This window comes from Podarcis muralis, chromosome 11 (assembly GCF_964188315.1).
Source record: "Podarcis muralis chromosome 11, rPodMur119.hap1.1, whole genome shotgun sequence".
Taxonomy (NCBI): Eukaryota; Metazoa; Chordata; class Lepidosauria; order Squamata; family Lacertidae; genus Podarcis; species Podarcis muralis.
The window spans coordinates 52,749,794-52,770,524 of NC_135665.1; the positions used below are offsets into that span (position 1 = coordinate 52,749,794).

At 41.6% G+C, this 20,731-nt stretch overlaps 1 protein-coding gene across 4 annotated transcripts in view; it reads right to left on the reverse strand.

Moving 5' to 3' along the window:
- Positions 1-20,731, reverse strand: part of WDR7 (WD repeat domain 7) — a 213,668-nt gene that overhangs the window by 75,134 nt on the left and 117,803 nt on the right. For all 4 annotated transcript variants that reach the window (XM_028747877.2, XM_028747879.2, XM_028747876.2 and 1 more), the window contains one exon: positions 995-1,181. In XM_028747877.2, the coding sequence (XP_028603710.2) occupies positions 995-1,181 (187 nt within the window). The remainder of the gene's footprint in view (positions 1-994; positions 1,182-20,731) is intronic.

Here is a 20,731-nt window from a genome sequence, read left to right on the forward strand (position 1 = left end):
AATGGGCACCACTTGGTCACTAGATGGGGCAGGCACACAAGGCCCTGGTGTCTTCCCCACTATGGTGAGATATAATGTATTCCTATTAAAATCCTAATAATTGTCGCTAAATTTGCACCTATACATGTTGATCAAGGGCCTGGAAACCAAGTCCTATGAGGAATGGTTGATGGAACTTGGAAGTTTAGTCTGGAAAAGAGGAGATATGGTAGCCGTCGACAAATATCTAAAGGGCTGTCGCATGGAAGATGGAGTAAGCCAGTGTAAGAGCCAGTGTGGTGTAGTGGTTAAGAGCGGTAGACTCGTAATCTGGTGAACCGGGTTTGCGTCCCCGCTCCTCCACATGCAGCTGCTGGGTGACCTTGGGCAAGTCACACTTCTCTGAAGTCTCTCAGCCCCATTCACCTCACAGAGTGTTTGTTGTGGGGGAGGAAGGGAAAGGAGAATGTTAGCTGCTTTGAGACTCCCTAGGGTAGTGATAAAGCGGGATATCAAATCCAAACTCTTCTTCTTCTCCTGCTCTGAAAGCTAGGACCTGAACCAATAGCTTCAAGTTACAGGAAAGGAGATTCCGACTGAACAGAAGAACCTTCTGACAACAAGAGTGGTTAGACAGCTGGAACAGTTTCCCTCGGGAGATTGTGAACTTTCCTTCCTTGGAGATTTTTAAGCAGAGGTTGGGTGGCCACCTGTCATGGATGCTTCCGTTGAGATTCCTGCATTGCAGGGAGTTGGGACTAGTTGGCGCTCAGGACCCCTTCCAACTATGTAATTCTACGATTCTATATAAATTACCATATGCTGATTTTATGCAAATTGCTATCCTCTTTTTGTGTGTGTTTGTATGTGTGAATCAAACCCACTTTTCTGGCAACGTGTAACTGGCCCCCTAGACCTTGGTGTTACTGGATATCTCAATGAAAACCACGTGAAACAAAACCAATTGCAACTACCCCCCAACAACACGCCCCAAATTATTGGGTGAAGTACATACTTTGCAAGTTGCTTCTCAGCATCAGCACAGAGCTCCAATAGGCCCATCAGCACTGCAGAGACATCCATATAAGGCTCCCATACCGTAAACCCTCGTCCTATGAGATCAATGGCAGTTCTTCTGATGGTGCTGTGTGGCGGAAGTTTTGGGCTGGGAGGCTGCAGCAGAAGATACGTCAAGGCCTTGCCTGCCACACAAGAAACATTAGAAAGCCAGAGTCAGGAAAAAGAGATCAAACACAGATTACTATGATCTAGAGAGGCCCCCCTGCCCAAGAGATCTACAATTCCCAGAGTCCCCTGGGAAGAGGGATTGACCATTAAACCGTTTCAGGAATTGCAACTTAACAACTCTCAGCATCCTTAACAATCTACAGTTCCCAGGACTCTTTGGAGAAAGCCACGACTGTTTAAGGCAGCATGACAGTGCTTTTGATGTATTGTGTGGATGGGGAAAATTACAAATTTTATGGATTCTGGTAAGAAATGCATTTCTGAGCATGTTCAAGATGGCGAAGCCTTAAGGATGAAGCAGGTAAGCACTCTCCTGTTCCCAGCAATCTCTCACCACCAGTTCCAACCCACCTCAGAAGGGTGTGTGTGTAATTGGCGGGGCAAGGAGAGGCAGAGGGAAGACGAGGGCAAATTCCTTGAGGTTTACTTTTCCCTAGCCCCCTCTTTCTCAAAACAAGCAGCTCCACCCTAAAATCATGTACTCTGAAATATCCGGTGAACGGCTGGAAAAACTAAATATGAGGTGAGGGAAGGAACCTGCTGCTTGGTCACCCAAGACTACTCAAAACCCAACTTTAAAACAAGCAAACGAAACAGACAAAACAACTTTTGCCATAATGTCAGCTGCTTTTTAATCAGCTTTCAACACAGCGGTGGAGGAAGGGGGAGAAGGCAAGACTTTAATGAGAATACATGCACGGTCTTTAATGACTCCTTAACAACATGCCGGTGACATCATCGCAGAAATCACTAGCAGTGCTTTCAATCTGCATGAATGGTGCAATCTGAGATTTAATTCTAGTGAGTAATGCCGCAGGAGTGGGATGAAGATGTCCTAGCTAGCCTTTAAATCTTAACCCCATGAATGTGTCTGATGAATATGCTGCACAGCCGCGCACTTAATTTTCTTCAAAACACAACTTCTGACTCAGAGACACTGCTTCCCCAATTCCTTCTTCAACGGCAGACAGATTAAGAGGTTTCCCTCTCAGTACAAATCCCTTTTTATAACATTTTATTAATTTTCCAACAATAACAAAAACAAACAATAATAAAGATAAAAACAAAACAGATTGACTTCCCCCTATTCCCTTCCTTGGTTCCATTGTATATCAATGTACTATATGTCTATTATAAAGTTTTAACCATTTGAATCACATTGTCCATTCATAATAAAATTACAAGTATTCTCCCCCTCAGTACAAAGCCCTGACCTTATAGCGAAAACTCGGAAGCAGAACACTCGTAGAAAGAATTTCTGTAAATGTGTTTATGTTATTAATTTATAATATTTATGGGTCACCTTTCTGTCTAAAGCTTATTCAAGGCGGTTCACAAAGCAACAGATAAAAATGCAATTCAAATGATAAAATAAAATAAAAAATAATACAAAACCTCCCGTTAATAAAAGCAGCAATAATAAATATGCTTGCAGATTGAAGAGAAAACCAGATACCTTTTTTTTTACATGACTATCAACCCAAAGGTTGAAATAGCAGAATAGAGAATAATGAACAAGCCAGTGAAAATAAGTAGGTCTTCAAGACCAGGAGGGTGGTGCTTTATTGAGGAGGGGTGTCAGCTGGCAAGTCATCGGAGAAACCTCTCTCGTACCAGTGCCTGTTAATTTCACTGAACTTTGTGTTGGGGAGAAAGCCCTGATCTTGCTCTTTTGAACTGGTTTTGAACTCAGCTGCAAATTATTTTCTTCTGCCTCTTCTAGGGAAAGTTTTGTGTTGTTTGTTGTTTTAATTATTGCATTTTAAACATTGCATATTCTTTGCTTTTATTTTACAAGCCGCCTAGAGAATTGGATTCATTTGTGATCACGCATACCTGACAATTAACATCACATTCATGGCTTATTCAACACAGGTTCATGTTGCTGTTTTTAACCTTTAAATCCATGCCAACCTGCATGCACATTAAAATAAATGACTGAAGCTCGTCTTATTTCGCCGCCACTAAGTTCAATGAAACTGAACTGGCAATATATCGCTAATCATGATTTGTGTGTGATGCAAAAATCACAATGTGGGGAAAACGGTGAAGCCAGCCAATGTTTCTCTCAATTCCCGCAACTCCTTTTAATTCTGTTGGTTCCGCTCTCCCCAGCCTCATGCAGGGGGCCGTGAATCACAAGAGCAGGCAAAAATCATGATGCGGGGAAAACTGTGAAGCCAGCCAATGACTCTACGTGGTTCCATCCTTATTCGTGATACATTGGTATATCATGATTTTTAGCTGGCGATATATCACAGTGCTGAAAACCAGATACAGTGGTACCTTGGTTGTCAAACACCTTGGTACTCAAACAACTTGGAACCCAAACATTGCAACCCCAGAAGTAAGTGTTCCGGTTTGCAAACTTTTTTCGGAAGCCGAACGTGCTCCGTTTTGAGTGCCATACTTCCATTTTGAGTGTTACGCTGAGGTCTGTCTGTTTTTGCTATTTATTTTGCCTTTTTGTTTTTGCAACTCTTTTTGTTTGTTTTTGTGACTGTGTGGAACCCAGTTCAGCTACTGATTGATTGTGTGACTGCAGTACATTGTTTATTGCTTTCATTTAATGAATCAATGGTCTCGTTAGATAGTAAAATTCTTGTTAAACTGCTGTTTTTAAAAGCCTGGAACAGATTAATCCATTTTGCATTACTTTCTATGGGAAAGCACGCCTTGGTTTTGGAACACTTTGGTTTTGGAACAGACTTCTGGAACGGATTAAGTTTGAGAACCAAGGTACCACTGTATTGCCCAGCCATAGTCTTCACCTGTGGGCCTTAATTTTTGCTACGATTTTGCAAAGCACAGGGCTGGTTTAGAGAAACCTGCAACACCTGATCTTTCTTCCTTATAACTCTTTTCTTCGCTGATCATACATGGTAGATCTTGGCTTTGGCTTGAAGGTGGGAGTGGCTCTTTTATGACCACACTGCCAAACCAATACTGGACAAAAAGAACTTTCCGCCACGCTGTGCGTACATGCACAATAGAGCTGAGTGTAGATAAAGAAGAAACGGTTGCCAAAACGGCTGCTGACATCCTCGGATGAAGAGTCAAGCGAAGAAAAGAATGCCACATTAAAATAACGTTGCAATTAATTAGTAGCTCAATTATGGTTGCAACCTCTGGAGATTCCTTATTATAAGCACTTTAAAACCAAATTAGTTCACTAAGATTTATGTTATTACAAAGAATGCCAGATGAATTAATAATGACTGGCCACTTATTTTAAGTGTTGCTAAGTGAACAAAGCTCTCCCACCACTGCTGGGGTCAGACAGAATGGCCGGATTTTACGCTGCACAATTTGTCCACTGTCCACAAATTTACAGGAGAAGGAACTCGTATTTTTTTTAAAAAAATAAATTTCCATATTGCCCCTCATCCGAAGATCACAGGGCGGCTTACTTGGATGTGGGAAAGGTTCTCAGTTGTAGACATAAGCAGAAGTCATTCCTACCAAGGGATCCATGGCGCTGTTACATTTGGTGCCAACTGAGTGAACATAACATCTTCTTTTTAAATAGTTTTAATAATAATAACTTTTATTTATACCCCGCCCTCCCCAGCCAAGACCGGGCTCAGGGCGGCTAACAACCAATTATAAAAACAAGTTGATTAAAATACAATTTTAAAAACAAGATTAAAATACAACATTAAAACATTAGGATGCAGCCTCTTCACAGGAGAAAGGAAAAAGAAAGAGGGGGAGGGAATCAAACTGATTCTATTTTATTGAGTTATCCAATTTTATATTGAACACAATCATTATTATCACAAAGAAAATATATGGATTCCAATCACCCCTCCATTACTTCCCTCAACTTCCTCTTCTGATCTTTAAATATTTGCTTCTCCTGCCCATCTTATTCTACCTTAATTTCATAATCTTTTAATTAAATATTGTTATATTCTTATTCTTTTTGTACCATTTCCCCCCAAGTTACATCTTACCCTTTATTATTTCCCCATTGTTGCATCTTAACTTTGATACTTGTTTTCTTAATTGTAAGTGTTTATTCAAACCCTGCTAGTGAGTTGACTTCTTTACAATGTACAACATAAACTGATCCCAATCTTTTTTGAAGTCTCTATTGTCCTTGTCTCTTAGTTTTCTAGTTAGTGAACATAACAACTCAACTCCCTGGCCCCTGTGATCCTCCTTCCAAAATTTTCAGGTTACATTCCTCCAGGAACCTCTACAATATATCCCATTTTCACGATAAAGTTATTGCTCACATAATCACAGGGAGGGAAGCAAAACTTTTTTTTTTTTTACTTCTCCCACCAAAATCTGCACACACAAAAACCTGGACAGATTTGTCTGTAATTTGGCAGGTTTCTTAGCCAATGCCATCTCTCCCATGTATGCTATTTTTATACAGATTTGCCACAAAAAATAATGAGGGGAAATTAAGTCAGTTGGTTAAAAAAAAAAGAACCACCCCAAAACTGGAAAGACAGTATTTGTATGAAAACCACTGAAATGTGTCAGGGTTTATCCTCCTCAGAAGGGGGTACCATATTTGCAAATTTCATAAACTTTTGCCAAAATGAAAGAGCTACAAATAGTTATTTAAAAAGGAAAGGAAAGGAAAAGGAAAATTTAATGGTACCCAGTACAATAAAACCCCTGGACCTATTTATCTGAAATTTAGTAAACATTTTTTGCTACTATGCCCTCAAAGCTCACCCATCATAAGAATATTTTTTTATGGCTATAACTTTTTTAAAAAAATTTCCCATGGTGAACAGGGAAGTAAAAAAAGCTTCTTTCTCACCCAAAGAAGGACCTAAGCCAAAGTAGGCAGCTTCCAGAGCAATGTTTTCCCAAAGTTCAGAAGCCTGAGCTGCTTTCTCTTTAGACTGCCTTTTAAAGATTATGCTTAAATATTTGTGTGGCACTAACGTTTCCACATTTCTTTATTTTTAATCGGGACATTATATTCTGTGGCATTCCCCCCCCCCCCACTTTATGGGTGGGGCTTGCTGGCAGTCCAAATAGTCCATTTTTAAAATAATAATAATAATAATTTCCTGATTTATCCATGACCTCACACAGTTTTACAACAGACGGCCACCACACACAGTCGCCGTTTCAGTATATTGCCATTACGTCTGCCCTACACTGGTGATCTCCTGCATTCTTGCAGCTTTATGGGCACCAATTGCTTTGGTTCCCCATCCCTACGAAGGAGAGGGAGGTGAAAAGCACTCTGAGCGTTTATGGCTTTCTACAGATAACACAATAAACCCCACATTTTCATTTATGTTTACTGCACTGGAGTTAACAGCTACATTCAATTAGGAGAAGTGACTGGGAGCCTTCCGATCCATACTGTGCTACATCATCAGCTTCCAGCCTGTTAAATGCAAAATTAATATGGTCTCCTCTCTCACCCCACTATTTTAAACACAAGGGCAGCCCCAGGGCTTTTCCCCCAAGGGGAACTCACAGGAACTCAGTTCCAGCACCTCTCAGGTGGGTTCCGGCACCTCTCATGTGGGCGCAATTGCCATTACTGTTGAGTTTCGGCACCTCTTTTTCTAGAAAAATAGCACAGGGAAGCCTTTATGTAACAAAAGAGGAAAAAGCCTCTGCCATAGTTATTCCCACGTCCAGATTATGCATACTGAAATTGTGATAATGAATCTTGTAATGGATTATTTTCCTTTTCAAATGAAGGACGCTGAAATAATGAACTACGGCAATCATCCATTAGTAAAATGTGAATGAGGGCTAAACAAGTAACTTTCCTAGATAAATGTAATTGATCATTACTGCGATGCTATTATACAGTAGCTCTTTTTAATATCATTCATTTAGCTACTTATTGCTGTGGTTGAGATAAAGTATTGATTTTTATGTTTTTTCCCTCCTACAGGCAGTTCTCAAAACCCAGCTTCTTATTTTTGTTTATTGAACAAACTGCCTGCCATATTTAGCAGCCGAGAGGTTGCCGGCCAATCCGCACATCTTCCCAGGGACCCAAATTTAACCTTTTGGAGGCCAGAGTTGTTTTCAAATGGCTCTTCCAGAGACCCATTAAGTGTGCGTTTTAATTTATTAAACATTCCGCTCTCAAATCATTTAAGCCTTCCCCCCCCCTTATTTAAATAAAGCGCCTTGGCCCTTGAACACTAGCACATTAGTAAACACCTACTACCTGCAGACACTCTAAATATTTCTCTTGTCAACATTTATCTTGTTTAAATTGAGCTAAGGGGAGAGAGAGGGGGGAAAAGATGAACTAAACAAAAGTCACTCTGCTGCCCACTTCTCAGTCTGGACATCTTTGTTTAAGCTTTGACTTGGCTTAAATGAACGAATTAATATTGACAAAAACATCAACTAAGCTAATGAGTTGTTAGTTAAGGCAATAAACATGTCACATTAGAGTCAGCGCAGTGAAGAGGTAATTAGCCCTAGAAAAGCTCCGCTGATCGGGGCTGTTGCGATCCTTTGCTCTTAACCTTTGAGTCCATTATCTAGTGCAGGATGAGCAGTGTCTATGCTAATGCAAATCTGCCAATACATTGGCCTTGGTACAGTAGCCAAGGACTGCATTAGCAAGGCCGTGTGACGGCTGGCGCCTTCCTATTTACCCAGTGTCTATTAACAAGTTTACATAATAGATCAAAGGATTACAATATGCTATATATGCCGATGAATCTGCAAAATAATGCAAACAATAATGGTGTAGCACAGAGTAAAGCTGGTTAATTGGCAGCTGTTTACCGAACGAGCCGACTATCCTTGGGAACTTTTGGCAATTTGAGTCTTCCTTGCTATGGTTTTTGATTACGTCCAAATAATACCCGAGTGTTCCTTTCTGAATGGAATTTGGAGGGAGGGGAGAGAGATGAATTTCCCCAGAACTAATAAATGATGTTTAGATTAAAAGATCTGTATACAGTCCCCAATTTAATTACAAATCCTGTAAAGTAAAAGGAAGCGTTAACCCCTATAGATTTAACCAGTGCAACTTCAAGAACATGGCATGCAGATTTCAGTCATTATCTTCTTCAATGAAATTATTAGCAACAATTCAGTATGCCAAGTTTTTTTTTTTAAAAATATTTTTATTAGTAATTTCAACATAACATTTTATCAAAAAACGTATCATCCTTAATTCCCCCCCCCATTTTCCCCTCCCTCCTACCCCAAATATAACCCCCCTCCCCCAGCTCCTCTCTCTGGTTTATCAACATACTGTGGTACCTCGGGTTAAGAACTTAATTCGTTCTGGAGGTCCGTTCTTAACCTGAAACTGTTCTTAACCTGAAGCCCCACTTTAGCTAATGGGGCGCTGCTGCGCGATTTCTGTTCTCATCCTGAAGCAAAGTTCTTAACCCGAGGTACTATTTCTGGGTTAACGGAGTCTGTAACCTGAAGCGTATGTAACATGAAGCATCTGTAACCCGAGGTACCACTGTATGTTATTTTCTGCATGTTACAAAACTGTACAGATCCTTAATTTATCTATCTAGATGTTATCAATGAGACGTTTGTGAATGTTTATTCAAAACCTGCCAAGGAGCCCAGTTCATTTTGTTGTTTCTTTAAATACTTTGTAAAGGGTTCCCATTCATCTTTAAAATCACAGTTATCCTTGTCACAGTTATCTTTGTCAGTCACAGTTATCCCTGTATGCCAAGTTTTAATGAATCAAACTATGGAGAGCAAGGTAAGTCTGTAACACCTCTGGATTCAGTACAGTGGTGCCTCGCAAGACGAAAAGAATCCGTTCCGCGATTCTCTTCGTCTAGCGGTTTTTTCGTCTTGCGAAGCAACCCTATTAGCGGCTAAGCGGATTAGTGCTATTAGCGGATTAGCGGCTATTAAAGGATTAGTGGCTAAGCTGCTAAAAGGCTATTAGCGGCTTAGCGGCTTAGAAAAAGGGGGGGGGAAAGGGGGGGGACGCAAGACTAGCAAGACGTTTCGTCTATGGGAAAGCCCATAGGGAAAATCGTCTTGCGAAGCAACTCAGAAACGGAAAACCCTTCGTCTAGCGGGTTTTCCGTCTTGCGAGGCATTCGTCTTGCGGGGCACCACTGTACTTGACTACACAGACTCTTTCTCTCTCTATAAACACCCACCGACATCTCAGCCATCTGAGGGTGAAGTACACAAGAAGGGTTTGCATGGCTACTTCTGAAAGCAATAGCAGAAACATGGAATCTCCTGCCCTTTCATAAAATCTAGTAAACCACCAATTTGCTTAAATGACTTACGGAGATTCCCAAGGTGGCTCGCCAAAAGTTAAAATTACAGTAAAACAAAAAAACAGTAAAACAAAACAATTAAAGCCAGAACATTTTAAAAAGCTACAGAAATGGAAAAACAACAATAGGCAGCACAAAAGCAGCACATATAGGAGCAAAGTAGAGCATGTGATCCAAGGGCCATGTAACTGTTAAGCTTCTCCACCCCTGCAAACCGCAGCCAATAAACTGGAGTGGGGACACTGAAGCTTGCAACACAATGCCTCCACATCAAATGTTTTTGTTTGACATTATAGGGAAGGGAATTAGAGAGGAGACAAAGAGCTGCTGCTCTTGGCCCAGCCATATAACCTCTGTAATCATAGGAGCTTTATATAGAAACAATGCTGAGTCAAACTCTTCTCTGCTGACCCAAAGTTTTATAGAAGGGATGGGAAATTTGTCGATCTCCAAAAGCTGTCAGACCACATCAGCCCTAACCAGCACGGTTGATGGTCTGGAATGATGGGAGTTGTGGTCCAACACTGGGAGTGTCACAGGTTTCTCCATCCCTGTTATATATACAGTGGTACCTCGGGTTTGCTTTTGAATTATGGTCCTGGAGGAGACTCTTGAGAGTCCCATGGACTGCAAGAAGATCAAACCTATCCATTCTTAAGGAAATCAGCCCTGCGTGCTCACTGGAAGGACAGATTGTGAAGCTGAGGCTCCAATACTTCGATTACACCTCATGAGAAGAGAAGACTCCCTTGAAAAGACCCTGATGTTGGGAAAGATGGAGGGCACAAGGAGAAGGGGACAACAAAGGACGAGATGGTTAGACAGTGGTCTCGAAGCTACCAGCATGAGTGACCAAACTGCGGGAGGCAGTGGAAGACAGGAGTGCCTGGCGTGCTCTGGTCCATGGGGTCACGAAGAGTCGGACACGACTAAAGAACTAAACAACAACAATACCTCAGGTTAAGAACTTAATTCATTCTGGGGTCCATTCTTAACCTGAAGCACCACTTTAGCTAATGGGGCCTCCCGCTGCTGCCATACTGCCGGAGCACAATTTTTGTTCTCATCCTGAAGCAAAGTTCTTAACCCGAGGTAATATTTCTGGGTTAGCGGAGTCTGTAACCTGAAGTGTCTGTAACCCGAGGTACCACTGTACTTCATATATCAGATATCTTTCATACCACCCTACATCAAACCATATCCTACTGACCAACTCTCCTAATATGCAGTTCAAAGCCTGGTTGTGTTAGCTTTAGCCATGGTAAACATCACTCAGGCATGGGAACATCTGGTGAGAGGGTACTCACTCCAGGAAGAGGCTGTGGGAAACAAAGCTCACAATCCCAGTCTTTTAACTGCAGTTGAGAAGACCTCCCTCACTTCGCCAAGCCATAGCCAGCCTATTTCCTATAATCCTCTAGAAAACTAGCTTTAACCTTTGCTGATTTTTGTCACTATCACCTAAAATGAAACTTAAATATGTGCTCATAAGTGCAAATATACGAGATAAAATCTTGACTTTTTGAACCCCAGGGGAAGACTCCAATTGATTTCAAGATTTCACCCAAAGCCCTTTATGTTCTACCAATGAAATTAATAAAACAGTAAGAGATTACTTTATTACTTTAATTGTTTTATTAAAAGAGGCTTAAGATCCGTCTCTTTAGTTGCCTGCCAGTTTTTTATGGCTTTACTGTAAAAAGGAGCAAGGGTATACGTTTTAAAGGTGGCTTATACCATTTTTGCTACAAGAGCATTACTGGGCAAGCTTGCAAATGAAGATTTCTGGTGCATTCCCCCCCCTCAAAAAACTGTAAATAAATATTGGGGCTCAGTGAAGAATAAAATGAAGACAAATAGGATGCTAGCAATATGTTTTTCAAAATCCTGCTCCGTTAATCCTGCTCTTGTATCATGAAAGGGTCCAAAAAAAATTTGCTGTTACACAAGGCCTGCAAAGGTTGAACTCCAATCACTACTGTAGTCAATTAGCTAGTCCTTTCATTTAGAGAGAAGGGGGGACTCTGAATACATTTAGACCCAAAGAAGGAGCCCAGATTTAGAATATTTTCCTCAAGGAGAGAAAGAAAATAAGCCACAAGCACTAGGGAAACATTAACAAAGTATATGTATATGCATATTATGTTAGCCTTGGTTTCAGGTACTTTCTAATGGAGATCCTTGCAAATGAAACTATGTAGTATGACCATTGCATCACTCTAACAATGACATATGTTGCTGTCTCACCCCCACCTTTTTTTTTTTGCAGATTCTGGATACTTTCAACTGGTGATGAAAAAAAGGGGAATTTAAGTTAGCTGGGGTTAAGGCTGAGAGGAGAGCTTTAAAGCAGAGCTAGGTATTACAGGAGAGTCAGAACTGTCAACGAAAATAGAAGACCAATGCCTGTTGTTGCACTTTGTGTGACCATGCAACCAATGAAAGGGAGAGGTTTGTGGAAACATGAAGTGAGATGTCAAATTATTGCCATGCTTCTTGTCCAATGTCCAGTTTCACCCTTGAAGACAGTTGGTCACAATTCTTCTGTCTGCATGGTATTAACTTGTCTCCTTTAAATGCAATGGTTCCAAGGCAATTAGTTATTTTCAGTCTGATGTGGGATACAATATGTATCCCGCCCCCCACCTCAGGTAGCACAGTACTGACCCTCAGATAGCATTTTTTGCATAAGGAGACATGTATTAGTTTATGTTGCCTGTCCTGCCTCCATCCACCATTCCTTGGAATGTATCAAATCAGACAGTCTTCCCAAACACTAAGTGGCCCAGCCTATCAGAAAGAGAGCCAGATATTCAGGAGAGGTCAAAGATGAGCCCAGGAATCTGCTGTGCCATAAAAAGAGGCCCAGTATCCACTCACGGCCTAGGACCCTTGTACCTACGGGACTGCCTTTCCTGGTATGTCCACAGAGGACCTTAAGGTCCATAAATAGCAACACCCTACAGGTCCCGGGCCCTAAGGAAGTCAGATTAGCCTCAACCAGAGCCAGGGCCTTTTCAACACTGGTGGAACGCTCTGTCTCATGAGACCAGGGCTCTGCAGGATCTGATTTCTTTCCACAGGGCCTGTAAGACAGAGTTGTTCCACCTGGCCTTTGGCTTGGAATCAGCTTGATTCGCTCCCTCTCTTTCTTTCTTTTTTCCTTCCTCCTTCTGTGATGGAACTCCTATTTGGGGAACTCCTACCCTGGCTTTTTTCTGGCCCATGTAGGACCAGTCTGGATAGTTAGCCTTGGTGAAGGCTTGACGTTTTCATCCCCCAAAAAGATTTTGATTTGAGTTTCCACTGAAATGAGGCTGCATTTTAATGTCTTAGTGTTGTATTTTAATCTTGTTTGTTAAGTTGTATTTCAATTACTTGTTTTTATATCTGGTGTTAGCCGCCCTGAGCCCAGTCTTGGCTGGGGAGGGTGGGGTATAAATAAAATTATTATTATTATTATTATTGTTGTTGTTGTTGTTGTTGTTGTTGTTGTTGTTGACTGCCAGGAGCAAGGAGTGGGCAGTTGGAAATCGCCTCTTTTCAAGAAGTCTGGGCTTATGCAACTTCCATTCCTTCTCCATTCTTGCTCTAGTATAAATAGATTTGAACACAAGCTCTGCTTTCCACATTTGACCATGATGCACCTTTCGACTGTCAGGACTCTTGCTAGCCTGAAGAATGGGCCCTGCTGCCTTCTTTGCTTATGTTGACCAATGATGTCAGGAAACAGGAAGTGGGCATCCCATGTGTTTTATCTATTTATTTATTACATCTCCAAGGAGATTCTGCAAATACTCATGTCTGTGTTATATAAACATTAGCACATGGGAAGTTTTAGGTAGCTGGGAGTCATATTGGTCTGGGAAAGGGAACAGATACGTTTGGCAAATTTATATGATTTTTATACAGTGCAATTAGCATATGCAGTAATGTAAGCAAGGAACAAGCCTTTGCCCAGAGGAGCTAATTTGCCTTCAGTGGTACAGAAATCAAGAGCAGAGAATGGGAGCAAAGCAAAGAAAATGCCGGCAAGTCGCGGCCTATACACATTTTGGAGTCCGCCAACAATTCCTGGGAGAAGAGAATGGACTGCCCATTTAAACACATGGCCATGAAACATGGCAATGGAAATTTGTGCTTACATATGAAACGAGTGTAGACCCTCCAAGTGCCTGTATTTTCCAGGTACAGTCCCAGTTTTAAAGAAGCCGTCCCAGTTTCTGATTTGATCCCAGACCCAGAATGTCCTACTTTTCCTTAGGACATCCCTATTTTCATTGGAGAAATGTTGGAGGGTATGGAGTTATGCCACCCCTGAGCCAAGGAGATAAGTAACTGTACAATATTTAGAAGACATCTGAAGGCAGCCCTGTATAGGGAAGTTTTTTTTTGTTTTTTTTTTAAATGTTTAATGTTTTTAATGTTTGTTATATATGTTGGAAGCTACCCAGAATGGCTGGGGCAACTCAGTCAGATGGGTGGGGTATAATATTTTAGGACGTCCCTGTTTTCACTTGAGAATGTTGGCGGATATGCGAGTGCCGTTTTTTAGCTTTGAGAAAGCAAACACACAAGCAGGGCATTACATCTTTGGATCTGCCTCTTCTCCCTGGCCAGCTGAAATTGTTGGTAAACACTCTGCCCAAGGTATCACCACTAAGCAGATCAAGACATTGGCAGAGAGGATCAGGCCTCTTTCAGCAAAGACCCCGAGGCTTTGGAACAAGCCTGCCAGATGAGGCTCACTATTGTACTTCATTGTTTGACATACTATGATTTTTTTAAAAATATATCTTATCTGCCAGAGTTTGTAAATAAAGCTGGGTTTTTTAAAAGAAGAAAGAGTTGGAGCGATAAAAAGGAATATTCTGCCAATCAGTTCTGCCAAGAATTTTCATGGTTTTCAAAAACATGTTCCCAAATGTCTACCTGTGAACCTTTGAGTGAGCCATATGCATTTTTAGATAAAAATGTCAGTGAGATCTCTCAATCACAGATGCTAAAAAGAAAATAATTCCAGCTTTTAAAAAAAAGAAATAAATAAATGCATTTGATCTCGGTAGATGGGAAATCAAGATATTCAGCAATTTAAGGCTAGCGACAAAGCATGTTGCTGTAATGCTGCTGACCTAGACGGAGTGGGAATGAACGCAGCTGCTTCATCAATAGTTCTACATGTTAGCAATGGGAGGGCTCAACGTGTAAGATGGCAGCAATCAACTTGTGTGTGTCATTTTTTAGAGCATTAAGGTGCACATGGTTCCTTCAGACTTGTGGATGCCTTAATCAAATATACAAGGATGCAGAAAGCAGCAACATCACTCTCTGGGCAGGGATGGGAGAACAATACACGTGCACATTTATGTTACACAGGCAGTAAAATGCATTTAAATCAGCCCAATCGCTAATAAAATTGCCCACAAAGAAAGAGAAAAGAATTAGAACAACGGGTTTGCCAATCTTCTCCGTCTAACTCTGGCCTAGTTAAACTGACCTAACAATGCTATTTTTCTTCCTCTCAAAATCTGCAGTGGGTGAATCAAATGTGAAAGCAAGATCAATTCCGTTCCAAGACAGTAAATGAGCTTTAGCTCAGTCTTGTTTCAATTTATGGAGAGAATCCAACTACACTAGCTTTAAGTGTATTCTTAGCCCAGCTATGAAACTATATTAAAGTGCTATGGAAACAGTAAACAATTGTTATATTTGTTTATAATCTAGAAGTGCGCGAAGGAAATAACTGCGACCCTCCCCCTCCCCAAGCATGCATCAGATTTTATATCTGCATTTCTAGTTAAAATTAATTTCACAGGGCTATTAAAATGGTCATTTACCTCAATATTTAAAACAGTATATAATTAGAACTGCAGCAAAACCTGATAGCCTGTTAAAAATCAGGAATGTAGCATTTAGCATTTCCCCATGTGAATATTAACTTCAGTGTGCTGTAATTATCTTACCGTGTCAAATTAATATAAATGTTTGTACTGTAAGTTAAAAGCTGAAAAAAATGGACCACTGAAATAAAGAAATTAACTACTATTGACTTCAGCAGAATATGAACTCTACCACTCATATTTAACACCTATCAACCATATTCTATCTTACAGGGAAACTAACATGTCTGAATCCTAATCCAGAGTTCTGTTCTCAATGCTATTGCACTTACAAGAAGAAACTCATATTCAGCAAACAATGTTATTAGCATCTGTCTGTCTCAAGTGACAATGGAGTGCACCTCTGAGGGTGAAGTCAAACCAATGCGTCAGCAGCATCCAAGTGACTTCCCCGGGGCGCAAGCCTGGGCAGTGTGTATGGAAGTCCTGGGCTGCCCAGATGGCAAGACCTCCCTCTCGGCCTTGCTGATATGGCCAAAAGGAAAGCAGAGCAATATGTTGGGTACCAGCTTGGCTGTAGGAGCTGCAGGAAGGAGGCGTTCAAAGCACCGTTCAACCATCTTAGGGACTCCACTCAGGATTTGTGTAGGGTTTACTCCTTAGCCCTTTCTTCTCCCAAAGATATCCCACAAGGCAGCGGAGGTTTAGGGTCAGAGTTTTCCTTCTCCTAGACAGCCTACCTTCCCAGGTTGACAAGCTCCATCTGCCCCCCACTTCCCTCAACAGCACGTGCAGAAGGCAAACCTTTAAAATGGCTCTAATGCAGTTGCTTTGAACACAGTAGACAATGCTTATGCCCATAGTGTTGGAGAACCTGGGATAATAATAATAAATAATTAATACCCCGCCCATCTGGCTGAGTTTCCCCAGCTACTCTGGGCGGCTTCCAATCGAGTGTTAAAAACAATACAGCATTAAATACCGTATTTTTCGCTCTATAACACATTTCCGACCTTAACACGTACTTAGTTTTTAGAGGAGGAAAACAAGAAGAAAAAAATATTCTTAACCGAACAGTGGATGTATGATTTTTGTGGTTCATGCTGTGGCCAAAGACATGTGATCTGTCGGTGAGTTTGGGTTAGCCCAATGCAAAAATCCTGAGGATCCATGTGGATCCATGCTTTGTAACCACGTTTTTGCACCACTGCGGCCCCAGGCAACAGCGGGTGTGTGATTTTTTTGGTGCAAGCTGTAGCCATGGACATGCTATGTGATCTGATGGTGAATTTGGGGTGACCCAGTGCAAAAATCCTGAGGGTCCATGTGGATCCGTGCTTTGTAACCAGGCTCTCTGTCCCTCTCTTCTCCCCACTAAGCGGCTCTTCTCCCGCTTTGCTGTTTCAAAGCAAGCAAAGCGAGCCACAGAGGAGGGAAGGAAGGGGAACCATGGATCCTCTGCTCACGACTGCAGCAGATCCCCCCGCCATCCGTAGGCATTTGCTCCATAACACGCACAGACATTTTCCCTTACTTTCTAGGAGGAAAAAAGTGAGTGTTATGGAGCAAAAAATACGGTATTAAAAACTGCCCTAAACAGGGCTGCCTTCAGATGTCTTTTAAAGATAAGATAGCTACTTATTTCCTTCACATCTGAAGGGAGGGCATTCCACACCGAGCACCACTACCGAGAAGGCCCTCTGTCTGGTTCCCTGTAACCTCACTTCTTGCAGTGAGTGAACCGCCAGAAGGCCCTCGGTGCTGGATCTCAGTGTCCAGGCTGAACGATGGGGGTGGAGACACTCCTTCAGGTATACAGGATGGAAACACTGTTGGAACATGCTCCTGTCAGTACAGAAAGCCCCCTTGAGGGAACCCATCTAATTAGTTTCAAAGCTGACCTTGAAGGTGGGACAGGCACAATGACAAATAGGGAATCACTTCACAAAGTGGAAATACTGTTTAGAATCCCCCATCTTCACCATAACTTGTAATTATGGAAACACATGATGCAGCGCCATCACTTCACACACTTGTCACCAACGCTATCCTATCAGCTAATGTTGTGGATCTCCCTTGCAGATCTCTTGGGCTCCGTATGGCTCTATTCAATTTGCAAAAGTCCAGTCCCTGATGTATGATGGTGTCAATTCCAAATTCTCTTTTAATCTGCCTTGGTTCCTGTCTTCTCAGCGCTTGCAGAGTATCTGGCTGCGATTGGGAAATGTATGAGGAGGGCAAGTTGATTGGGGCTTAATGCAGACAGGCCTTTCCCACTGCTCAGAGACACCGCAAAGCTTTCACTGGGGCTTGGTCAGTTACCAGGGTTAAACCTTTAATGGGCGTGCCTGATTTGTTGCGTCTGTTGTGTTTCAAACTGCATTACATGCGACTCAGGCATGTTGGAAATAAACAACACATTTGGAAAAAAGCTCAACATTCACACTGCCCGATAATAAATTTTGAGACATGACACTGACTGAGTTGAAGTGCAAAATGCTCATCATTAATAGGTATATTGATGGCACATGGTTGGAAAAATACACTGCTTTAATGACCGAACAGAGTATTTTCATATTCAGGACAGAAGAGTCATTCAGATTTATCAGCCCATTAACTTTATAAACATAGCATTAGCTGCTGCTTAGGTGTGATGTGGTGAATCTGTAATGAGAAATTCTTTACGTGGCATTTTATAATTAAATATCTCATGAACCATTTGTAAGGTCAACAGAGATTAATGTGAGATGTCAGGCAAGGTCACTGTGTGAATTCCTAAAGAATCACATCCTTCCTTACAGAGCAGAAATATCACAATTAATTGGCATTAAAAACAACAGTAGCAAGCATGTGATAAGAGTTTTACATCTTATCATAGTAAATCAATGATACTTATCAAAATGAGCTACTTTCTAATTGTTATTGCAATTTAAACTGCTGGAGGGACAACACACAGTTCGGCTGCAGACTCCTTCCCCCCTGCTCATTATTTTAGATCAGGCATCCTTCACCTTGATCATACTAAGGTTGTGTTTTCACTGAGGATGATCTGAATTTCCACAATATTTGTGTTTATTACATATTGTTCCTCCTCCTAAGAGCTTAAAGTGGTTTACATTTGGTCCTTGGGAGAGAGGACCAGCTCAGTGGAAGAGCTCATGCTTGGGGAGCGGGGTTCTATATGAGATCCTGGAGAGATGCTGCTGTTCAAAACAGGCAATACTGAGTTAGGAGGATCAATTATATGACTTCAGTTTCAGATGTTCTGAAGTGATCTCCCAGCGTGGCCAGACTGGCTGAGAGAGGGGTCATCATAGGACAAAATAGGTGGTGGCAGAGACATTACCCTGATGAAAGGTGGGGCATTAAGCACCATACAAGAAGGGGGGGTGGAGTCCCTCCACCAGTGATGTGTTAGTTATCAAAAGGCAATTGCAAAGTTGGGAGGAGGAGGTTGCCAGGGGACTTCTTGAACCTTCAAGAGAAGGTACCCTCAAAATCAGCATTCAGCACCTACCACCTTCTTGAAATTCCACCACCTGAGGTGTCTGTGGTGCTAAAACCTCTCTGAAGAGGTCATATTGCCTTCTTCAGGCTCTGAAGACTTCAGCTAAGCTTCTAAAACAGGCAGGGACCCTTTATGAGTAGAGGCTCTACTCCCCAGGGCAGGGCTAGCTGCCAATCTTACTGTTCATTCTGGGTTTCCTGGTTGCTGAAGTAACCCCACAGCCTGCCTCTGTTTTCACCTTTTGTTTTGCCTATCTGGACCTACTTTCTCCTTTATCTACTTAGCCTTACTGTAACTTCATCTCTGCTTGACCAGACCTTGTTTATTGGATCCTGGCCTGGAGCAATGATGTGTCTCCTTTCGTCCCTGGACTTTGTGTCTACTACATGCGCCCGCTCAGGCTAGATGTTCACAATCAGCACTTGGGACAACCCTAGTATTGAAATTCACATGGCAGTTGTTCATAGGGAAGGATACCACGTTTTCTTCACTGCACATTGCAAGGATAGGTCTTCGTGGTTTGCCAAACAACTAAGTCAAGATGAAGCCAACTGTATGAGGGATCCCTTCACATGACTTGATTGTATACACGTGGCAAAAGAGAAGCAACACGATTTTGGGGTGGGGTCGGGAGGAAAGGTCACCAGAATCCTTCTTTAATTAATTCTTCAAACAGGGCCTAATCACTACAAGTTTTTTTTTTAATGTCAAGCGATTATGAAGACTAGTTCAGAATGATAATCCATCTTCTGAATTCTTAGCAGTACTCAGGGATAAGAATAAGCATTCAAGTATTTATGGTTTGCGTGCTGAAACTCGTTTACAGAATGAACATGGTCTACTACAAGTATTATCCAAAGTTCACATGAGATAGGGGGCAGCCAATATTTTCAATCCCAAAGGGACTTGCGGTATCATATATCTGCAGTTGTGTGGGAGAGATGGAGAACTTCTGCTCCTCCTTATGAGGGAGCAGCACTCGAGGGAAAAGGCAAAGGGGTCAACAAATGTGATTATAGAGAGGCAACATTTAGTCTCTCAGAGAACTACAATTAATGATAAGTAACCTCACTCTGTCAAGATGTTCTTTGTGCATTTCCATTGTGGAGGAAGAACCTGGATGGCAGTGTGTAAACCTCAAAAAAACCAGACTGTTTGGCTCTTATGATAGGGATGCCCCCAAAAATAAGCATGGAATTGCAGGAGGTGAAATGTAAATCTCTGAATTAAACCTCTACCGCCTCTTTTTTTTTCCAGCAGTGGGGATGCTGCCAAAAAGACCTTTTTTGGGTACTAATGGTGAAATAAAGGTTCTGATATTGCAATGAAAGCACGTTAAGATACACTGGTGTTCAGATACAAAACATGAAACAAAGTAAAATAAAGTTTTTCCAAGAGGCCAGGCCGTATATTATATTTTGAAAATTGTAACAGGAAGTGCACTGATTTAAATTCCTACTTCAGATTTCAAAAAATATTAAAATTCATGGGATGAATGTGAGAGTGCACAGAATATGATGACAAAGCAGAATGAAGACTTTCCAGTGAAATAGTTTTTATAAACAGTTGTTCCCATCCTACCTTTCACCTTCACTTATTGACAATGATAAGAAGGGAGGTGTGGCAGTCGTGGGTACAGTGTGGCCCATACAAAGAACACAGAAGGATTATTAGAATCGCAACGCTGGATTTAAACTCAGCTAAGTGGTGTCTGCATTAAGAATTAAGCATGAGACAAAGGTATATCTGGAAAGAAAGTATACACGAGACCCAAGAGCACTCAGCCTTATTAGATTCAATGCAATGAAAGGGTATTACTGTAACCTTTAGGAATTCATCCAAGGCCACTGGTTTGTGGAACCATTCTGGTAATCACCTACAATATTCATAAACTAGGGGAATAAAAAAAAATGAGTAACTTCTCAGAG